This window comes from Pinus tabuliformis, chromosome 7 (genome assembly GCF_031772625.1).
Source record: "Pinus tabuliformis cultivar Carrire ecotype Pingquan chromosome 7, CPIR1, whole genome shotgun sequence".
Lineage (NCBI taxonomy): Eukaryota > Viridiplantae > Streptophyta > Pinopsida > Pinales > Pinaceae > Pinus > Pinus tabuliformis.
The window spans coordinates 627894979-627918942 of record NC_142293.1 but is presented as its reverse complement, the minus strand read 5'-3'; the positions used below and the strand labels follow the sequence as shown (position 1 = coordinate 627918942).

Below are 23964 nucleotides of genomic sequence, written 5' to 3'. Positions count from 1 at the left end.
AAAAGGTTCCAAAGTTAAAATTTTGAATTGATCGGTAACTATAGTCAATTTTTTTTTACCTACCATAAAGATTAAAATGTCAAGGTACACAAAAAATTTGTATAAGTAGAATTTAAATTACTTTTATAGTTTTGGCCAAATTCACACAAAAGATCTTAAGCATGTAAAAGTTAATTATCTTCAAATTTTGGTTACCCTAATTTCATTTAAACCATTGTAAGGAAATTAGGGCAGAAACTTGTGTCGGTTCTAGTCAAAGGATTTTAGTTTATTAAAACTAGTGTACTACCTTTGGTTAATAATTTATATTTAGGAGTTATTCAGTAGTAAAAAATGCATTAACGCACAAGGGAGTTAATTATATGGTACAAAAGATGTATCTGCAACCATATAGTTAACTCTTTGATATTATAGTTAGAATAAGAATATTTACATAGTCGAAAATATTTTACATTTATGAAAAGTCAACTTAATATTATATTTATGTCTTGATTTTTTTTTGTTTTAAACTATAATTGAATAAGAATAATTAAATTTTTTCTTAAATTTTTGTGTATACTTTTTTTCTTTTCTTTTTCTCCTAAAGTGCCCTCCATTATTCTGATTGCATCGATTCCATGTCTATTTCAATATGTAAGACAAAGGCAAGTAAAAACGTCGGGGTTCTGGCATTTTAATTTTTTCCTCAACTCATTCATACATATATATGTAAATGTGTATGGGTTTTGGAGTTAAGTGGGTTTATCTAAGTCAAATGTTTGGTTAGACTTAGGGTTTATGTAAGCAAAATGTTTAGTTAGACTTGGGGTAAGTTTTGCACAATTTTGGTAGATTTTAGATTTTACATATAACTTTAACTCATTGAAAAGACAAAACTATATAAAAAGATAACCATAATTACAATATATAATATTTATTACAATAATAATAATAAAATAAAAAATAAATAAATAAATAAATAAATAAAATAAAATAAAATGATATGAATTTTGTTTTGTGTCCTTTCCAATTAGATCACACAAATTTGAATTACAACTTGTTTGGTAGTGAAAGAGTTCATAAATGTGTTAAATTGCAGTTTCAAATGGCTCCACGTATGAGATAGTTCCACGTATGTTTATTAATATTTTGGACTATTCTAAATATAGAATATTGTTAATAGTATTTTAGATTAAAATAAGGTAGAACTAAAACCCATTCCTACCTCATGATACAAGTTATGTTGTATATTCTTTTAATATTTGTCTAATGTTAGAGCCAAACTAACTATGTTTCTAACCAATTCCCAAAATGTGTCCTAGTCTTTTCAATTTACAAGGTGCATAGACATTTGCTAATGGGATACTTGTTTTATAAAAGCTTAAATATGAAAATAATAAAACTTCATCTTGTGGAGTGTGTTGAATTTAAAAGAATACGTGACTGAAAATTTGTTTTAGTATAACTCTTGTTGTAACAAGATTATTAAATGAATTTTATAGAAGGAAAATCAAAGTGGTAAAGTTTTATTATAGAATTGTTAGGCTATTTAAGAAATTAATTGCGCCATTAATAAACATATTATTTAACTTTACAAAAATTTTAGAATTCATTAGTCTTTTGTAACTGGACATTTGGTCACCCGATAAATTAGAATTAAAACCTAGTACAAAACCAATTTTTTAAACACCCTATAGAATGATGGCTTTAGAACTTCAAGAGTTACAAATAAAACTAAAGGAACTATTGCATATAGGACACATCTGACCTAGTACTTCACCTTGGGGTGTGCCTGTAATTTTTGTCAAGAAGAAGGATGGTTCCCTGCAGCTATGCATAGACTATCGAGAGTCAAATTGGACTACAATAAAGAATAGGCATCCAATACCCCGAATTGATGACTTCTTCGACCAAATGAAAGGAGCTTCTGTCTTTTCAAAAACCAATCTACAATCGAGTGATCATCAATTAAGAATTAAGGACAACTATATTTCTAAAACTGCATTCCTAACACGCTTTGGACATTATGAGTTCACAGTTGTACCATTTGGGTTGACCAATGCATCAACGATATTCATGAATCTTGTGAATAATGTTTCCGATAAGTACCTCGATCATTTTGTACGAGTATTCCTAAATGATATTCTTATCTACTCCAAAAAAAGGTTCATTACTTGGGTCATATTATATTTGGTAAAGGGATCTCAGTAGATCCTGAAAAGGTAACGACAATCATGGAATGGTTGATATCGAAAAATGCGCATGAAGCATGAAGATTTATGGGTTTAGCCTGCTATTATTGAATGTTTGTAGAAAGGTTCTCAAAAATTGCACAACCTATCACAACCCTCCAGCACAAAGGAGTTAGGTACAAGAGAATCGAGGAATGTCACATTCCATTCACTAAGCTTAAAAGATTATTCACTAGTGCACCAATATTGCGAGTACCTGGCATGGACAACGACTTTACTATATGTACCTATGCATCCAAGCAAGTATTAGGTACAATATTAATGCAAGACAAAGTAATAATAGAGTATGATTTAAGGAAGTTAAAGCCTCATGAAGAACTCTATGCCATGCATGAATTAGAGTAGGTCATTATAGAACTAACTTTAAAGATATGGAGGTACTACCTTGTAGGGAGAAGCTTTGTGCTCAAAAGAGACCACCAAAGTTTGCAATACTTGTTTACCCAAAGGGACTTGAATGCTAGGCAAAAACGATGGAGTGAGTTCTTAAGTGAATATGACTTTAAAATTTCATACATTAAGGGAAGGAGAATGTAGTGGCAGATTGATGCAGGTGCATTAGGCTGAGCACATAAAAATGATAAGTTATTAAAGTCAGATCAAGATCTTAGCAATGTGATGGATTGATCACATGCCAAGGCTAGAACATTTTAAAGTTTATTTGTGATTTTTTATTTTTATTTATTTTATTTTATTTTATTTTTTTTATATTTAGTTAAGATTCATTAGGAACATCTAGTTAAAAGAAATGATTTTATAGCTAGTAGGGAGTTAGAGCTAAGGAAAATTGGTTCACATCCATGAACTCATTTCTTGGGCAATTTTTTTTTTTTTAGTTTTGAAAAAAAAGAGAGGAACATTTTTATTAAAGATTTTGGAGTGTGTATTGGAGGAGGATAGTTTTGTTCTCTGTGCGAGATTGCAGTTAAGTTTTCACTGAATAATATTTCTTAGACAAGTGATTTTTTTTATCAGCAAGTCGAATTTATAAGTGTATATGAGATATTTTTGCGAGGCTTGTTAATAGTCATATTAATATCTAGTGTTTGAAATTGTTTTGGTCTTTACTCTTTAATATATTTCCTAGAGAAATTACCGTGTATAGTGAGTAATTCGTGCATTGTATTCTCTTTGTTATTTACATTTAAATGAGAACCTAGAGAATCACATTTCAGTTAATCCTTTAATCCAGTGCTTTTGCATCCAATATTGTGTATTGGAAAGAGCCATTTACGTTACAGGTTCGAGAATACAAAGCACTCTGTATCAAGCCAATAGAAGAAGGGAAATTCGTAAGGGAAAATCGTCATCAAACTTGTAGGTCAATTTCTGATCAAAGGAAGATGAAATTTGAAATTCCACCATCTAGGTTTTGTACAGAGCAAGGTCTATTTGGTAACTTGCGAGCAATTTTCCAAAAAAAATCCTTGGTTGAGGAGTTCTGAAGTGATCTTTAAACTGTGTTTTTACAGACTGTGTGACTGGGAAAAAATGACTTTTTGTTCACTTGCACCAACGCCTGTATTTGCAGAAATTGAAACTGAAAAAAAAATGACTTGTTGTTCCCTTGCACCAACGCTTGTGTTTGCAGAGATAGAAGCCATCACAGAGGCTCTGAATAGAAGACCAAGGATATTTTCCCTTATACCCATCAAGGTAGACTTAAGGGAGTGAGTGCTAGAACATCTTTTGAAAGATAGTTGGTATTTAAAAAGTAAGATCTGAACTTGAAGGTAAAAAAAAAAAATCCAAGGGGAACTAAGTTTGAAGGATATGAATTAGATAATGATGCGATATTATGATTCCAAGAAAGGATGAATATCCTTGATAATGGAGATATATGAAACATCATTCCTAAAGAAGCCCACATAGCACATTATTATGCGCATTCTTGTGTAAAGAAATTATATGATGACACCAGGAAACTCTTCCTTTGAGCAAGAATGAAGCACGATATTGTCCAATTCATTGCAAAATGTATGGAATGTTAGCAAGTAAAAGTTGATCATCATCCCCCAGCAGATCTCCTCCAACCACATGGCATTCCTATCAGCAAGTGGGAAGTGATTACTATGAATTTTATCGTGGGGATACCTCTTACCCCAGTAAAGGAAGATATCCTGAGAATGTATGTTATGTTCCAACAAACGGACTAGGAAAAGTACTTGCCCTTGGTTGGATTTGCATACAATAACAATTTCCATAGTTTAATCGAAATGCCTTCATTTGAAACATTATATGGAAGGCCTTGCATAACACCACTAAGTTGGGACAGTTTAGAGGACCAGATTACAGTGAGACCAAAATTAATACTAGAGATGGAAGAGCATGTAAAACAAGTTAGGCAACGGTTAAAGGAATCACAAGATAGACAAAAGAGTTATGCTGATGCTCATAGGACATATGGGAATTATGAAGTAGGAAATGAAGTTTTTATCCACATCAAACCCCAACAAAACCACCATCCGGTTTGGAAAAAGAACAAAGTTATCGCTCCGATTTATTGGGCCATTCAAAGTTCTGGAAAACGTTGGACCTGTCGCTTATCGTCTTGAACTGCCACCCCACTTGCATAAAGTTCATAATGTATTTCATGTATTTATATTGAGACATTACATAACTGACAAATCTCATAACCTTCAATGGAAGGAATTGCATGTATCAGACGAGGGAACCGTTTCGGTCGAACCATTACGTATACTGGAACGTAGGGTTTGATAGCTCAGGAACCGCTTGGTAGACCAAGTTAAGGTCTAGTGGGACAAGTATAGCCTTGGATTGGCCACCTGGGAAGATACAGAGACCATATGTCGGAATTACTTCGACTTATGCTGGTTTTGAAGAACTTAAAACCTCATTATATATATGTTTACTTTATTTTGAATTGGATACTTAAAACTATTATTTTGAACTATCAAAAGAAAAAATTGATAGTACATGATATATGTTATTTGTTTAACTCTGCTGGTACGTGGATACCAATATAAAATATGTTATTTAATAAATATTGCTAGAATATGGATACCAATATGAAGTTTAGTATTTGATTAACCTTGATATGAAATCTAAATCATGAATGATGTTATGGATGAAGATATCTATAATTTTATTTCATTTCTATGAATTGACATGCTTGATGAGATGGAAATAAAAAAATGACTACATTCTAATATAAAAGCTAACTTACAGATATATTGGCTGGACATGGCCAAGTTCGTATGTGAACATCAATATTGTGAATAGCAACATATGTGAAATAAACAAAAAATGTTATTTAAATACATTTTATTTTAAATATAATGATGCATATGTTATAATGTATGGACAAGTGTTTACATTGCAGATAACATAGTTACCAAAATGACCACGTGATGGCAAAAGCTTCAAGAACAATTGAAGCTCAATAAGATTCCATGATAGGGTGTTGACCCTGGTCCCACTAGGAGGGGTGTAGGTATTAGCCTTGTTTATCCTCCAAAACCTGGAGTCATGGGAGGACTGTGTGAGTCACGCTCCCCTAGACGTGTGATGATGACGGCCAGATGCGTACTCAGAAATCAGGCGATATAGTCGACGCTGTCATCCTTAGAGTTTATGAATGGTTAGATCAGTATAGCTGTTGCCATGGCATACTCCAGTAGAGGACAGATAGGACGGGAGCAAAAGAGATTAAGAAGGATAGGATGATTCTAGAATAGCTTGGGAACCCGGTTAGGGTAGGGAATGACTATTAATGTTGTAAAACTATAAGTGTTCAAAAACAAATTTTAAAATGTCCTCAGATTAAACGAAAATTCAATTATGAAACACAATCCTTACATGATTATACTAATCACTAAATAATTACTAATATACTGTATATACATTAACTTCGAGACGAAGTTTTATGAAGGAGAGGTGTATGTAATGACCCATCTCGAATTCAAGGGAGCATAGGGATATTAGCATACACACGAGGCATGTATATGATAGCTACATATGCATGCATCGCCTGTAATGCACTAGTATACATATTGGTTAACATTGAAAAATGTCTATATATAGGGTAACAGATTAACTATTGAAGTAAATACCTAACTCACAAGAATATAGTGGGGTACTTGATATATATACCACCACCATATATATATATATATATTATATCTATTATTCTAACAAAAAGAAACTATGTACTATATAAAATGAAAGGAAAGTAATATATACTATAAAGAGAAGATATATATATTATTCTAACAAAAAGAAACTATGTATTCTATAAAAGGAAAGGAAAGAAATATATATTATAAAGAGAAGTATATATCAAATTGTGATTCAAAATAAAACCATAATACTATAAAAATAATTTAAAATAAACAAAGGGGAACCATAATATGATAAAAGAGATATACTACAAATAAAAGGCATTTCATTAAGTCAGGGTCAAGAGAAGGCGGTGACTGCCTCTACAGACTTCTGAAGTTATCGAATTAAAGGCAGTGGAGAAATTTGGAAGCGGTGTAGTAACCTCTCCAGTATAAAATGTTGAAGAATCTAGGGCAAATTAAGTTAATAAGATTCTTCTCGCCATGATAACTATTTGTAAAGTATTTTTAATATTTTCTTATTAACACAGTCTTCTTTTGTTATTATTAGAGTGTGTCTTCTTAGTTCATCAAATAGTTACCGAAACAAAAGAAACAAGAACACAAGATGTTGGCTTTTTGCCAGGGCCAAAACCTCTCACTCTTTGAGAGGAAAACCATCACAAAATTCTTCCTATAGAGATTCCAATTGATGAATACCAAGACCATGACCCTTGACCTATTAGGCCACTCCACGACCAAGACACCAATCCTCTTCTTTGTCACTGCTGAGATCATCATCATTACCGCAGCTAAACCGTGTTCATCACTATTGCATCATTGAGGTCATTACTGTTGCAACATTGTTGCACCTTCATCAAGATCATTGCTGCACTGTCACTGAGGTCAGTGTTGCTCCTTCATTGAGACCTTCACCATGACAATGAGATCTCTATACTGAGATATTTATATATATTTATGGGAGATGCACCGATATCTTCATCAAGATCATAACCTTGAAACTATGTCTTTATCAAGATCATGACTGAGATCATGATTACCACTATACTGAGATCATGATTGTGTCCAGAATGCATGCCGAGACAACGAGTGTCACTTCAAGATCCTCCTCTTCACAAGTATTCCGAGAATGTAATCATTAGAGTGATGCCCATTCGAAGAGAAGAGATGCATGACAAAATTCTCCGAGATTTACGAAGTCTTGAGATTGTAATTACTCCCTGTAATTACCCATCGAAGACTCAGAGGAATCCGAGTTTTTTGCTCTGCTATAATGCGGATCTCAGAACCTGTACCCATCCGAGAATTGCAGAGAATCCGAGTTTTGTACCTGCTCTTTTGCAAAGACCCTAGTTGTGTATTTATAGTAGTTGGTCCTCCATAAACTAGCCGACATGATCCAACGAAGAGATGTGTCTTTTAACTATAAGCCGACATGATCCAACGAAGAGATGTGTCTTTTAACTGTAAGCCAACATGAAGGTCTTATCTTTACTTGACGCCGACGTGACGAAGAGGATTGTGCTTGTCATTTGGAGGGCTATATAGGCTCATATATATATATATATATATATATATGCTTTTTTTTTTTACATGCTCAATAAGAGCTTCTTCATATGACATTGACTCTTTAACTCAGTAATACATCCTAAGGCTCTCAATGGGAGCCACTAACATATAAACCTGTTGCTCATGAAACCCATGTAGCAAGGCATACAAAAATAATTTTATTTCTTTTATTTCATCATTTACAAAGATCATGTCATTATGAAGACCAAACCTAGTTACACTTTCTACAACACTCCCTCTTAACTAGGGAGATATTCATAATGGTACTTTGTCATTCTCAATCTGAAGAATTTCTCATAAGAAGAATCAGATTGGTAACCCATTTGTATAGCATCCTAGTAACCAACATTGTTTCCACAACAAGGCCTTGACTTACAACTCTATCTCTCATCAGATCAGAGCACAATGTTGGTGAGACCAATGACTATAGCAATGTGGAAAAAGTCGAAGTCGGGATTAATTTGGCAAGGGTCCAAAAGTTGAAAAACTCGTTAAAGTCGGGATTTTTTTTGAAAAAGTCGGCAAAATTAAAAAACACAAAAAGATTCATTTTATTTTTATTTTTTTAACATCTAGAGTATCCACAACATCAAATAAATGCATTTCCACATAAACATGTAAAGAAAGCTAATATATAATATGTATATGAAGTCTAGTGCTACATCACATATCAAAATAGTGAATCAACTCCTAAATCTTGAGTCTTGTCTAAGTCTCAACTCTCAAGACAACCGACTTTTTGGGTCGACTCCCGATAAAATCGGGCATATAACGAATAAATCGCGATTTTTTCGTTTCTGAAAAAGTCTGCAAAAAATTGGAGGATTAAATCTTTTTGTTGAAAAAATCACAATTTTAGGATTTAATCTCGATTTTTTGCAGACTTTTTCCACACTGGAGTATAGACACCTTCATCATTGTCTCTCAAGGTACATACCCACCCAGGTTTTCATTGAGTATGACCTTCTAGGACTATTCTTATCTTGGGTTGCCAACCCTCAAAGAATATCGGTCCTGTTGCTTACTCTTATCTTGGATGCCCTACACATCTTCAAAGAGCATCGGATGCCAGATGATTACCCAATCCTCCATTCTTTCTTCCCAAGTGAAGACGAGAATGTTGTGTCTATCTCTCCCTCTTAACTAGAGAAGATATGCCCATTCCTATAAAAGAATGTACCCAAGTTCCCTCTGACTAGGGACTTGCCCAAGCTCCCTTTCAATTAGGGACTTGTCAGAGCTCCCTCTTAACTAGGGACCCTCCTTTTCATCAACAATTTTTCTTCGTGGGTCCTTCAGTGTCTTGATCAATTTCTTGTCCTTGATGTCATGAAATTCAGTTGAGATTTTCCTTGTAGGGCATTAGCCATCCATCACTTTCCTTCTTGGTTCGTCATGTCATTCCATTCTTCATGGAAATTGGCCTTCTTGATACATATCTGGAACCTTCGTCATATGGCTACTTCTTCCTCATCATGTTTCTTTTAGGAATTTCTATCCACCACATGAATGCTAGTTGTACTTATACTTACAACTCTTGTTCCAGTAGCCCTGCATGAACTCATCCAGATATTATTCAAGAAATCAAAGCATAACATTAAATCAAATGGTACCTTACTAGATGGCTCTTCATCATGACATTCTCTTTTAGGTATCAGCATCCTTTATACATGATGACACATCTCCCAAAGATATCCATTGTCAAGGGTCTCCATCTTTTCCAGACTTCCATCAGAGTCCTCATATCTTTTCGGGAGTTTTTCCTAGTCAAATCTTCTTGGTCTTTTGGATGTTGATCACCTTCATCATGGTTGCATATCTCACGATCTCTTCCTTCCTCACACATTCCATTCCCAAGAGCTTTCAATCAGAGTTTCTTAATTGTAGTCAACCACCTCATACTTCATATAAGGACATATTATGTTGACTTCATCTAGTGTGACTTATGCCTTCCTGCATCCTTTCAAAGGAGATCCTTTTTTTTTCTTGATCATGCTTCTCAGGATAGAAGTAGTGATCCATGTTACCTGCAACCATACAACATGACTTTATAATATTAAATACAAGCATACATGCCACATTTTACTTTTAGGTCATCTAGGCTTCTTCCAGCAGCTTCCTTGATTGAAAGGATCTTTAATCCCTTGATCTGCTTCATTTCTCATGTCATCATACCATCATCCCATGAATTCCATGCGTTGGAGTTCCTGATGAAACACTTGCTTCCTCTCTAGATTAGTGAACCTTCCGATGAGGATTCCATCAGAGAATCTTGAGGATCTTGCATATCCCCATCTGGCAGATGTTTCCTTTTTGACTTGATGTATGATGAGCCTTGTCCTAGATGACTTCATCCTTTCCTTCAATGTTCAATGGGGTTCCCAAGAGCTATATCCTTCATGTTTGACTGCCATGGATTTTGTCCTTCATGATTCCCATGGTGATGTCATGAGCTCTTATTTCTAATGCTTCCATGATGCCACGATGCATCTTATTATCATGGTCATATCTATAACAAAATATTTAGGAGCTTATGATAAGACCCTTTTGTGAGGGATACCATCTCAATCATAGTAGAGATTTGTTACTCCCTCTTTCCTTGGCCCTTTTCTTCAGCTTCCTCCATCTTTCCGGTGATATGAGCTTTCTTTCCATAATCTTTTCATATCATTGAATCTTAGCTATATTGTTCTATCTTGTTTGAGGAACGAAACTTATCTTTCCTTTCTACAAATGTTTGAGTCTTTTAACCTTCAACATTTTTTCCCTCAACTTGTCTTTTTCTATCTAGCATAGAGACCACAAGTTGTTGAATGAGGTTAACTTTCTTGTTCATGGACATTTGTTACCTTGCTTATCAGTTAGTGCATTTAAGAACAGTGATGATTTTCTTCCTATCATCTCTCCCAGATCTCCCAATTGAGATCTTATGAAGATATCCCTTCATTCTTGAATACCTTCAATTTTGTGTAGGTCAGGTCTAAGTGATATGACCTTCTTTTATGCATTTTTCAGAGACTATCTTCTAGCATTTCATATATCTCTTTTATGTCTCCTCTCCTGTTACATAGGGATGAGAGGACCTTTGACCTATGAGTCCCTTGATCCTTTTACATGCATTCAAACGATGCTTGACCTTCAGAGACTTTTCCATAGATATCACTGACTTCTCTTCCGGGGACTATATCTATCCTCCTTTCTTATGCAAGGAATTTTGATGACCTAGCCGATTTATAGATCTCCTTGCAAACACGAAGTCATTTAACCAAACTTGATTATAAAATGAATGATACTTACTTGACAAGTGAAGATGAACTCTTCTACTTGATCACTTTGATGATGGTTGAAGAAGATGTATTAGAGCCTCCTCTTGGATGATCTTCTTTCAGATGAAAAGGCCTTTCTTCAATAGAAAAGGTTGCTTCTTTTGGTGAGGATGATTTGCTGCTTCTTCGGATGATCTTTTTCTAGGGCAAGGAGATGATCCTTGCTTGATTTTATAACCTTGAAGATGACAATGCCTTGTTGCCTTCAATATTCTTTGCCCTTTTTTGTAGTGTAGATCAGGTTTGCTTCTACGCTTTCGACTTTCTTCAAGATGATGTGATCTTCGTTTTTGAGGTCCTTCGAGCTACCTTGCTTCGTAGAAAACTAGATGAGGACCTTGGTGGCCTTTTGATGATGACTACAGAGACAAAAGCTCTTGTTGTTGTAGACTGCTTCTTTAATCTAGGGTTTGATCAAAATCAGGGTTTGATTCTTCAATGTAGACCTTGATATCCTTCAACTTGCTTTGATGCCCTTATTGAAACTTGATCCTTGAATGTTTGTTTGCTGCCCTCACTTAAACTTCAGCATCGTAGCTCTGAAACCATGTTGAAGAATCTAGGGAAAATTAAGTTAAGAAGATATTCTCTCCATGATAAATATTTGTGAGGTATTTTTAATCTTTTCTTATTAGCACAATCTTCTCTTGTTATTATTAGAGTGTGTCTTCTTAGTTCATCAAATAATTACCAAAACAAAAGAGAGAAGAACACAAGATGTTGGCTTTCTGCCAGGGCAAAAACCTCTCACTCTTTGAGAGGAAAGCCCGCAGAAAATCCTTCTTATAGAGATTCAATTGATGAATACCAAGACCATGACCCTTGACCTATTAGACCACTCTACTCCACGACCAAGACACCAATCCTCTTCTTTGTCACTGCTGAGATCATCATTACTGCTGCTAAACCGTGTTCATCACTATTGAATCATTAAGGTCATTACTGCTGCAACACTGTTGCACCTTCATCGAGATCATTGTTGCACTTTCACTTAGATCAATGCTTCTCCTTCACTGAGACCTTCACCATGACGACGAGATCTCTATACTGAGATATTTATATATATGTATGAGAGCTGCATCAAGATCTTCATCAAGATCATAACCTTGAAACTACGTCTTTATCAAGATCATGATTACCACTATACCGAGATCATGACTGCATCCAGAATGCATGCCGAGACAGAGAGTGACACTTCAAGATCCTCCTCTTCACAAGTATGATGAGACTGTAATCATTAGAGTGATGCCCATCCGAAGAGCAGAGATGCATGACATAGTTCTCCGAGATTTACAAAGTTTTGAGACTGTAATTACTCATTGTAATTACCCATCGAAGATTCAGAGGCATCTGAGTTTTCTGCCCTCCCGTAATGCAGATCTCAAAACCTGTACCCATCTAAAAATTGCAAAGAATCCGAGTTATGTACCTGCTCTTTTGCGAAGACCCTAGCTAGGTATTTATAGTAGTTGATCCTCATAAATTAGTCGACATGATCCAACGGAGAGATGTGTCTTTTAGCTATAAGTTGAGATGAAGGTCTTATCTTTACTTGAAGTCGACGTGACGCAGAGGATTGTGCTTGTCATTTGGAGGGCTATATAGGCTCATATATATATATATATGTGTGTGTGTGTGTGTTTTTTTACATGCTCAAGAAGAGCTTCTTCATATGACATTGGCTCTTTGACTCAATAATACATCCTAAGGCTCTCAATGGGATCCACTAACAAATAAACTTGTTGCTCATGAAACCCATGTAGCAAGGCATACAAAAATAATTTTATTTTTTTATTTCATCATTTACAAAGATCATGTCATTATAAATACCGAACCTAGTTAGACTTTCTTCAACATAAAAGGAGGAAAGGTACTGTAGGAATTCAAGGGAAGAAATTTTTTATACAGAGGGAGATAGAGGAGAAATTCTTATAGAAGGAGACAGAGGAGGAAATTACAAGAGAGAGAGAGCTACAGAGAAAGATTGAGCCTCATTGTTCTTGAAGCTTTTGGGCACGGGAGCCAAAGTGCTTCAATTGTGAAGTATTCTGGAATTGGGTACTGAGATTGTGCTTAATTTGGCAAGGAGGTTTTGGTCATTGTGGTAATGGGAGAAAATTTGGAGCTATATCAACTCAGGATCGACTTCAAACACGAAAACCAGGTATGTATGAGTGAATTAAATTGATAAATTCCTATTTAAATTGCAATTGTTAAATTCTTGTAGCATTTCAGGATTTAATTCTGGTTAGGTCATTACACACACCCTATGGTGACAATAGGCAGGATCCTACTTAACATGGAAGGTAAGGATCATAGTCTATCCTATTGCCCAGAGTTCCCTCAACCCTAGGAGCTCTTCGGCTCCATTCCCACCTTGGGAGCTCTAACAAGGGGGAAATCATTGCTCAGTGTCCTTGATTAGCCATGACCTTTTCTTGGGAAGGTCACATGCACTAGTCCAAGCTGCTGTTTGAAGACCAATAACTTCCCTTTCGGTAAAGGATTGGTAAGAATATCTGCTATTTGCTCATCAGTTGAAATGTGATGGAGTCTTACAGTTCCTCTCTGCACCATATCTCGATATAGTGATATACAATCTCAATATGCTTAGACCTGTCATGGAACACGTGATTCTCTGTCAGTTGGATCCCACTCTTGTTGTCGTAGTATATCACTGTCATATCTAGTACCTTCTCAAACAACTCTCCAAAGATATTCCTCAACCATACTGCCTCATAGCTAGCCATGATAGCAAAAATATACTCAGCCTCAACCGTGCTAAGAGAAACAAACTTCTGCTTCTTTCTCATCCAAGATATCATGGCAGACCCCAGGCTAAAACAACACTTTGATGTGCTTTTCTTGTCAACAATATTTTTGGCCCAATCAACATCAGTGTATCCATGTAGTCTCATATCTCCAACAGTATATCTCAGTCCAAGATTGATAGTCCCATGTAGGTATCTTAGCACATGCTTAGCAGTGACCTAATGTGCATGTAGAGGCTCGGTCATAAATTGACTCAGAGTGTTAACTGCAAAACATATTTTCGGTCGAGTTTTTACTAAGAACATTAGTCCCCCAATCAACTGTCGGTACTCAGAGGGATTAGCCAGATCGAGTCCCGCAACTTCACCACATAACTTCTTGAAGTTCATCTCCATTGGTGTGGCCATGGACATGGATTCCACCATTCCAAATCTTTCCAGTGACTTGACAACATATTTTGCTCGAGAAAGGAAAATCTCACCAGGTCTCTACCACACCTCTAAGCCCAGGAAGTAGTGCATCAAACGAAAGTCTTTCATCTCAAATTCAGAGGCCAACTCCCTCTTACACTCGAGAATAAGAGGCTCTCCATCTGTCAAGAATAAATTATCGACATATAATACCAAAGTCAGGAGCATACCTAGGACAAATTTGAAGTAGAGGTCCGGGTCAACATTGCTTCTCGTAAATCCAAGCTTCATCAAGTAGCTATCAATGCGGACATAGCAAATCCTGGGGTTTTGCTTCAATCCACAAAGTGTTCTCTTCAACCTACACACGAGTCTTCTTGTCATGCTACTCAAAGCCCTGTAGTTGCTCAACATATACTTCTTCCTTGAGAATGCCATTTAGAAACATAGTCTTTGCATCCATTTGGTGAAGAGTCCATCCATCGCTAGCAACAAGAGCACCGATGGATCTAATGGTAGTATAGCAGGCAACTAGTGCAAAAATGTCATCATAGTCCTGTCCCTCTTTTTGGGAAAAACCTCTAGCCAGATTACCTTGCTTAATCTTGTACAACCATTTAGAAGTCACAATAGATTTTCTTTTGGGTCTCAAAACCACTTCCCACACATCGTTCTTCATGATGGATTCATATTACTCTGTCATAGCATCCTTCCATACCTACTATTTTAGTGCTTCTTCATGTGAAAAATCGGTTACCCGATTCCTATTGCAACAAATTGATTATATTTCACCTACTTGTTAAATTACATGAACAAGTTACTTGTAGTTTTCTACGACAAATACTGAAATACATACACTACAGCCTACACAAAATAAAATACCACGGAAAACTAAACACTGCACTGGAGAGAAATAAACACACACATCAACGCAGTTGTTTTTGGACAATGTCCCTGGAAAAACCCAACTTGGGAAAACCAGTGCAGTAATTGAGGGTTTTAATTATTATGCAGTAGTAATCTAAATACAAATCGTTAGATGCCCAAACTGGCAATCTGATATAGAGAAATACTGACAAGGAGATAGTGAGAAAAATCTCACACTGTTTGGCAATCCGAATATGATCCAAGCTTTGAATGACTGTCCCCACGCTGGCTTTGCGTAGCCTTTGCGCCAACCTACGTAGATCTGTGTCAACCTCTCTGGGGTCTGCATCACTTCCTCCTCTGATCTCTAGTTTTCTAGAACTTCGCTCCTCTGGCCCTCCGGTCTAACACCCGACTTCTGGCTCTGGAATTCGACTTCTCAGCTGAATCTCAGACTCCCTCTGAAGCTTTGCACTACCTCTTTGAACCTCTCTTTGTCTTTTCTACCTTGCACTCCCTGGATCTGGAAAAGTCTCCTCCGGTCTACTATCCCTGCCCCTCTTTCATTGCTTCGACTTTGATAAGTCATTTCCGGCAACTCACAGTTGCTGCTCAGTAAATCGACTTCGCAACAAAATCAAACTGCACAAGTGTATTTCTCCAACCACATCGAACTCCTTATAATCTCTCGTTGGAGCTCCAACAACTTGGATTAAAACATAATCGATGGCTAAGATTAACTTGGAGTTGATCCTCGTCTTCTTCTAGAAGATTCACACCTGATTTAATTAATACCCTTTAATTAACCAAATTTCCTAAGTTTAGACTTAGGGAACCATTTAAAAAAGTTAATTATTTTAATTAAATCATCTCTAGGTGGAATTTCCAGAAATGATTTCTGGTTTTTGGAGAATGCATGTGTCTTAGCCTCTCTGCAAAGTTTCAAGGCTAGAGCACATCTGATGCTACAAAAATCAACACTTCAAAGGTGCATGGTTTAGCTTGTATCATGTTGCTCATAGCTACAACATATCCTTGATATCGACATGGCTTCTTGCTTTCCCTGAAGGTTCCTCTTGCATCAACATGTCTCTCAACATCTTGTAAAGTGTCACGAAGCCATAATGGTCTCTTCCTACCAAGAGGATCACATGGAGGAGGATCCAGGGGTTTCATGGGTTCCAAAGGATCATCAACAATATCAGGTTGTGGAATAGACCTAGGAGTCTCTTCTTGCGCATCCATGGCATTGCCCTTTCTTTCAACATTGGCAGGGGGAGGAGTATCCCTTGCTTTCCCAAGGGTAGCATCTTCATCAAATGTCACATCCTGCTAAACTCTATATTTCTTTGACCAGGTACATATATTCTACAAGCTTTGGAATTTTCACATTAACCAACAAACTTACCTTTCTTTCCTGAAGCTTCTAGCTTGTTCCTCTTGTCCTTTGGCACATGAAAATAAATGGGGTAGCCAAGGATCCTTAAATTTCCAACATCGGGCTTCACACTTGTGAAAAATTCTTTGGGAGTGTTGTCACCCAAGGCTTGATGAGGAGTCCTATTTTGAATGTAGACCATTGTGTTAGCAACTTCACCCCATAGAAACTTCGATAACTTTTGATCATGCAACATGGCCCAGGCAAATTCCATGATAGTCCTGTTCTTTCTTTTAGCTACTCCATTTTGCTTAGGGTTATAAGGTACGATGGTCTCCTTCTTGATTCCTGCTTTCTTGCAAAAGTCAATGAACTCATTTGAAATGAATTCTCCTCCATTATCAGACCTAAAGACTTTGATCCTCTTTCCTATTTGATTTTCTATCAAGGCCTTGAAGTCCTTGAACATATCAAATGCTTGGTCCTTGTGCTTCAAGAAGAAAATCCATGTCTTGCGAGAGAAGTCATCCACAAAGATTATGTAGTATAGGTAGCCACCAAGAGATGTCACTGACATGGGTCCACATAGATCAGAATGTATTAATTGAAGTATTCCATTTGTCCTGCTCCTGCTTGAAGGGAATGGTTCCCTCACATGTTTTCCACTGGCACATCCTTAACAAACTCCATCATGATCCATATGAATCTCAGGCATCCCAGAAACCATCCTTCTCACCTTAGGCAAGGCTTCATAGTTTGACAGTCATAAAGGGAATTATTAGTTGGGATCATTGTTACAAATTCACTCGCACATTTGAGGAATACGCACTAATTGTATCTTTTCTCTTGGTTGTTATGGATCATTGATTGAGTGAATTGTCTTGGGGAGGATGTTGTGATTGGAAGGAATTTTCTCTTTGATGATAAATGTGTTTCTATGGTGATTTTGTGCAAGTTTATTGTAAGTATCTTCTTATGTCCTGTAATCGTTGCAGAATTAGGGGTTCACTGAAATTTTCACCACATATGTTGAATCTTTTATGGCTCTTGTTACCTACCACTTGTGGGTGACACCCATAAGATAAGTTTTTCTCCTATATTGTCTTTAGCTAGCAGCCAACAACCCCTTGTAGCCACCATATAGCTCGATGTGCCACCATCTCCGCTACCTGAGCCCGCCATTATGTGCCCTTGCCCATCTGTTATGATCATATGTTTGAAGGTGGGCCTTCCAACCCCGAAGGTATGAATTTCATTATTTAATTGGGTATTTTTGCTTACTTATCATGGACACAATTGGGCATGGATTAGTGGGGGAATTTGGTGGAAAGAATGGGCTTGGTTTGTACTATTGTCCCCTTGTCGAACTTGGTGGTTAACCTTGCATTCTACTCCCGCGGGATCTCCTCTATTGGTTAGCAGCTTTAGGAGTGGCACTATACCCGATTTTGGTTGTGTGGTCCCGCTTACTGACACCACATACATCACTCCCCTCCACTCATTATAACCCCTTTTCACATATTTCCCATTTCAGTCCACATTCGTCCATTGGGTCAACAAGGAGTTAGCCTGCCCTCACCTTGTCCACACTTTGGGTGAGGCCTGGAATGATTCCTTGGAGGTTGATGCAGCTAAAAGAAAAGTTAAAAGCATAATTTGGCCACTTGCAACAGGAATTGTACCATAAAATGCAAAAGATGGACAGGACATAAAAATTTAGCATGTGGGCAAAAGCCAAGCATGAGCTCTACCCTTATCATTATGGCCATCATGTTGGTTCCTAGGGCTCCTTATGTTAGCCCCCTGCATCATTAAGGAACCCATGATTGCCCCAACCCTTGGTGGGCGATGAACTGCCCTACCCTAAGCGGGTATTGACTGCTATATCATTCACATCATGCTCTCATTCCCTAAAGCCCCGAGTAGTTATAAAAAAGAAAAATCAATGAAAGGAAAAAGGCATATGGACAAGGGTGTAAAAACAAAGGCCGGGGTAACTCATGTACCATGATTGCTCCCTCCCACATCTATACAACCATGTGTGGGCTTCCCTCATTAATGCTACCCTTCTACCATGGCATGTGGCTTGGAGCCTTCCCCTGTAACCCCACTTCGTCCCATCATTATTTCATATGACAACTATCATCTTACAAATGTACCATGGACTGTTCATTCCCTCAGAGGTTGAAACCACCGAATAGGGTCCTTGATTAATCTCCTTCTTGAGCGTGTAGACACCTGTACGTTCTAAAGCTCATTATGGAAGGACATGCCACTATGAAATGCCTACATGGTTCCATGATTTGTAAGCTCATTTTCTTAATCGCACTAATGAATTGTTGTATCAACAGGTAAGTAGACACATTACAACTTATATAGGATTGCAGGTGGGTCTTAATCTTGGGGTTTGGTCTCCCTATACAGGATCAAAGCCCTCCAGAGGGTCTTAATGCCACTTATAGGGTGAGCATTGAGAGCCATGGGCCTCCACCATAGTAGAGAGCAGATAGCCATACCATGGGATCCTTCAACACCATTCATTGCTCACTCGTGTCCGACTTATTTGATGATGATGATGCAGCTAGACCACCTTGCCCAGTCGGCTACACACGTGCACCACATACTTGGCAGTTGATCCAGACAAGGGAGGGCTTGTATCATTGTTCTAGCCCTTGTAGATGGGATACATGGTTGTTTGATTCAGTTGGAGACCCATGAGGATGCTTTTATGCCCCAACAACTACTTGGGAGCACTAAAGGGCATTTGCTTGGAGATCAAGGGGCCACCCCCTTCATCATTGTTATTGGAGCCCTCCTATTCATTATGCACATAAAAGACTTCACTAGACCTTCCAATGGCCCTCCTAGCTATTGAATTATCATTTTGGCCCTCTTGAGAGGCCTATTTTTCATTTTATGGAGCTGTTTGGTGGGCTTGTCACCAAAAGGATGTTATTGTGCCCATTATTTTTATGTAGGGGAATTATTAGGGATAATTAGGCCATTCGAACCCCTTAGAGGATTGTATAAATATAAGAGAGGTTTTCTCTCTCATTCATCATCACTTGGATTTGGGATATATCTTTCTAAAGATTTCAGACCTATAATTTGTGGAATAATTTGGATGATTAAATGCATTTTGATGTGTGGAATATTTTGGTATCTCTCTTGGAGGTTCTATTTGGCAAGTTTATGGATGGATATAGTCTTTTTGTCATGTAAGTGATCTTTTCATACAAATTTCATAATGTTTCATGTGTAATGTATGGAATGCTATGTCATGATTTTACTTGTGCCCTAAAAATTAATGTGAATTTATGAAACACTTGTAATTTTGGCTTGTTGCATATGTTATTCATCTTGGCAAGAAGAAAGAATTTTCCTAGGGGTAGGTTGTGCACCTTTTACCTTCAAACTCCATCAAATATTGCATATCGAAGTATAAAGTCTAAAGTTGCTGTGAAGCTGCATCCACGGAGAGCGTAGCTGCTTCTTTAGGCCTCCTTGAAGAGCGAAGTTCCTAAATCTTGATGATTTTGACTCCAATCTTCCCAATAGCTAGGCATTGGTCCTAGATGCTTGTTGATCACATTAACTTAATGAAAGATCATTCTTTCACCTCCTTTCTTCCTCTTTTCTTTGTCCCCTAAGGATAAGGAGATTTTCTAGGGCTTGGTTATGATTTCCATTGTTTATGCCCTTCCACTTTTTGATCTGATTTTCTAAATATCTTTCTGTAAACACAAGACATTTTTTTCAAAAGATTAAAAATAATAACAGAGTTATGAAGAAGGGGAATGCTACTAGAATATAAATGTAGTGAACTTTATTCATGCGCTGTTTCATTTACTTGGTTGCTTTGTTCAGATTGGGCCTAAAAAAGCTCGGGAGATGTGGTTTCTTTGTCGATTTTACAATGCCAAGGAAGCAATGGAAATGGGCCTTATCAACACTGTTGTACAAGTAAGAAACAGCTAACTTCCCTTAGTTGAACCCATCAATAGTAAGTGGTTTTGAATCTTGATTGATTTTGCTTTCTGTTTGTGAGAATTCATACTATGGTGCTCCTGCATTTTTGTTGTTGTTGGTGTTTTGATATAAGAGCATGCTTTTATTGAGGAACAATCTACCTAGTTAGTTGAACCCATTCACACAACTTCAGCATGAAATATAACATTTAACATATTTTTTAAAGGTGGTTATTGCTTACAGATGGCAGAAATAGAAAAGCATTTATACTTGACAGCCTTAGATATAAAGTCTATTGCACCAGCAATATTTGACACAGTTATTTTTGTCCATGCTTGTCTGCAGATGAGTTTAAAATTATTATGTAGTTAAATAAGCTTTGGAATTGGAGTAAAAGAAAAACAAGGTATAATTGGATAAATGAAACACTGAGGCACAGCATTTGTTTTTCTAAACCTTTCTAAACTCAAATTAAGTTTGACACCGAAATTTCTATGAACTATACTAATTCATGATTAGAGACAAGGCTGCTACAGGAAATTCTGTCATTGTTATTCAACTTCCTGGCCATAACTAGTAGTCTGGCTTTTGGGCAAGGAAGCTTGATGGACTTATTGATGCAGTATTATGCAACCACCGTTGGAATTTTTTTATGTAATTAGGTGTTGGTCTCTCTTTAGACTCTCCACTTGTGAGAGCATGTTCCAAGGGAACGCATCTGTAGTATATCACTTGAAGTTGCTTTTATGGCTTTGCATTAGCTGTATATGTTACATTTTTGTTGGAAACATTGATGCATGCTTCTGCTTGATTTTGAGTGATCCAAGTCTTGTGAAAATCTTTTGAGCCTATTTGGAAACAAGATTGACATATACAAAAAAAAGGATTTGAGCACACTTTGGGTTGACATTAGTGCAATTATTCTCGAAGACATGGCACTCTTCTCAATTTCGGTTGCCATAGTTTTTGGTTGTCTGAAGTGGGTCATTGGAAACTATTTTGCGTTATGCAATTAGTGAAAAGTTTAGCCTCTTTCAAAAATGGCTATTAGAGAGTCCCAAATCATTTTACATTCTACGTGTTAAATGAATGCTGCTATTCTACTCCTATGTATATTTTGATCTCTCTGGTACAGTACTTGTAGCATCAATGTATTCCTTTTTTTTCTTCTAGTCTGTTTTGTCATTTAGTGATTTTGCCTTTATTGGAATTATAATTAAAGCACACTGCTTGACGTTATAAGTTATATAAGTGGGTTGGAAAGTTATGTTAGGAGGTCCTATAGGAAGTCATGATTATTTGGGAGTTTGGCAGTTGCTCAGAACTGTTGTGTATGTATTCCTGTACAGGAGCTCCCTACTCTTTCAAATTGTGTTATCATCACGTGTGGAAGCATCATTAATATTGTGCTTCATACGTTCATTTTGTTGATCATTTCTACTTATGTATGTAGATTATTTTACAAACTCATACATATTGATTTGCTTGCTCTTCTATATTTGTCTCTTTGTTCTTATGAAGAGCTTTCCTTCTTGGACACTTTTGATGAGAGTGATATTAGTACTTTGAGGCCGCTTTGTTTTGTCAGTCGGTCAACATCTCCATTGACTGTCACCCTGCTTACAGTTACTCCCAGGACACTTCCCAATTTCTCTTCCCAAAAGAGTTTGATAAAAAAATTCGTAGGACATCTATTGGAAGTTCATTAAGATCACTTGGATTTCCTCTCCACAACATCTTAGGCTTTAGCCCTGTTGACCATGTATATGTCAACAGTCCAAGAAGCAGAGTATACAGCAGTGGAATAATTTTTTTGTGTCAATATCATCATTGTAATCCCAAATTCTGCTTTGCATTGTAAAAATGATTCTAGTATGACTATTAATCCATGTAACAACACCTAGGTAAGCCTATGATTTTCTTCAAAGGGTTTCACTCTACGGTGTTTTTTAACCACACCAAATTATTTGTGTTTGTAAACACGAATAATTGGTAGAGTTTTTCTCCTAGATATACCCCAAAGCTAGGGTGGAACTCATTGACAAGGTCTTAGGTGAGTCTTAGAGTTATTGAGTCTATGTATTTGTATCATACTAGATCATGTGTCTTGAGTCACAAAATTTATTGAGTCTTAAAAGTCTGTGTCTATGTGTAATTTCCCTTTCTAAGGGTTAAATTATTGTAATATCTGGATGTAAAAGTGTGTGTGGGAATATATTTGGTGAATGGTTCCTCATAATTAGAACACCATTACCAAAATATTTTTTAGATACACTTAGAGGATAGAAAAATATTTAATCCCCTCTTGAGTCTATAATTTTAATTTATGGCAAAAATAAAATTAAAATTAGCCGGAAATTGTCTAAAAAATAAAATGATGTGAAAATCAATTACCCTTTCAAGTGAAAAAATTATTCAAAAGTTATTTGACGCTATTTTCAAAGGAAATAATCCAAGTCAAAAATAAAAGTCTCTTTTCCAAGGCAGAAGGACCCAGTCCATAAATTTGTTGGGCTAGAGAAGACTATTTCCCAGCAAATCGAAATTTTTGGACCAAACAGTTGAATATTTTACACAAGCATCGATAATTCTATTTTTTTGAAGTCCTCTAGTGGCTAAGCTAAGCTCTGTTTAATAAAAGTCTTTGGGGTTTCAATTCAAAATATCTCTCTCTTGATGATTCATGGTATGTGTTGAATGGGTTTAATGCTCTAATTTTGTTCTTTAACTGAAGATTATTGTTTCATAGCTAGTGGTTGGATTAGCTATTAGCACAGGTATCTTGCTTTAGGTATTGGGCTAGAATAACAAAATGAAGGTGGTAGATCTAGCAAGTATCTCTAGATCTCTAGTCTATTTGTGTGAATCAAACCCCTTTGAAACTAATAATCTATCTTTCGAGTGTGTAGATATTTTCAGGTGATTCATCCCTTGGGCAAGCCCCAAAGTTCATGGACTTTGAGGTGACCACACCTTGTTTGGACTCTAAGCTTATCTAACGATTTATTGTGCAGGGTTTGGGTTTGTACATTAAATACAATTATTTCTATCAATTATTTTCAAAATCTACTTGGGCTAAAAGGATTTATTTGCTAACTAGAGCTTGATTTTAATTGTGAATAGTGTAAATAATTTGTAAATTATTTTGTAAATAATTTTCTAACCCTTGTATATTATTTTTCCCTTTGTAAATAATATTTTTGGGGTTTTAATTTTAGAATTTTCTAGATCTTGTGGTTTGGCTCTATTTATTTGACTTGCAGGTGCCATTAGCTCAAGGATTCATAGACAAATTTGAAGCAAGAGGCTTGAGACCCTCACCTAGCCTAGACAGCTAGGGTTTGGGCCTATATTCACCTA

General features: G+C 36.5%; 1 protein-coding gene across 2 annotated transcripts in view; it reads left to right on the top strand.

Annotated features, from left to right (window-relative positions):
• Positions 1 to 23964, top strand: part of ECHID (enoyl-CoA hydratase/isomerase D) — a 346677-nt gene that overhangs the window by 226975 nt on the left and 95738 nt on the right. For both annotated transcript variants that reach the window (XM_089458599.1, XM_089458598.1), the window contains one exon: positions 20503 to 20598. In XM_089458599.1, coding sequence (XP_089314725.1) covers positions 20503 to 20598 — 96 coding nt within the window. The remainder of the gene's footprint in view (positions 1 to 20502; positions 20599 to 23964) is intronic.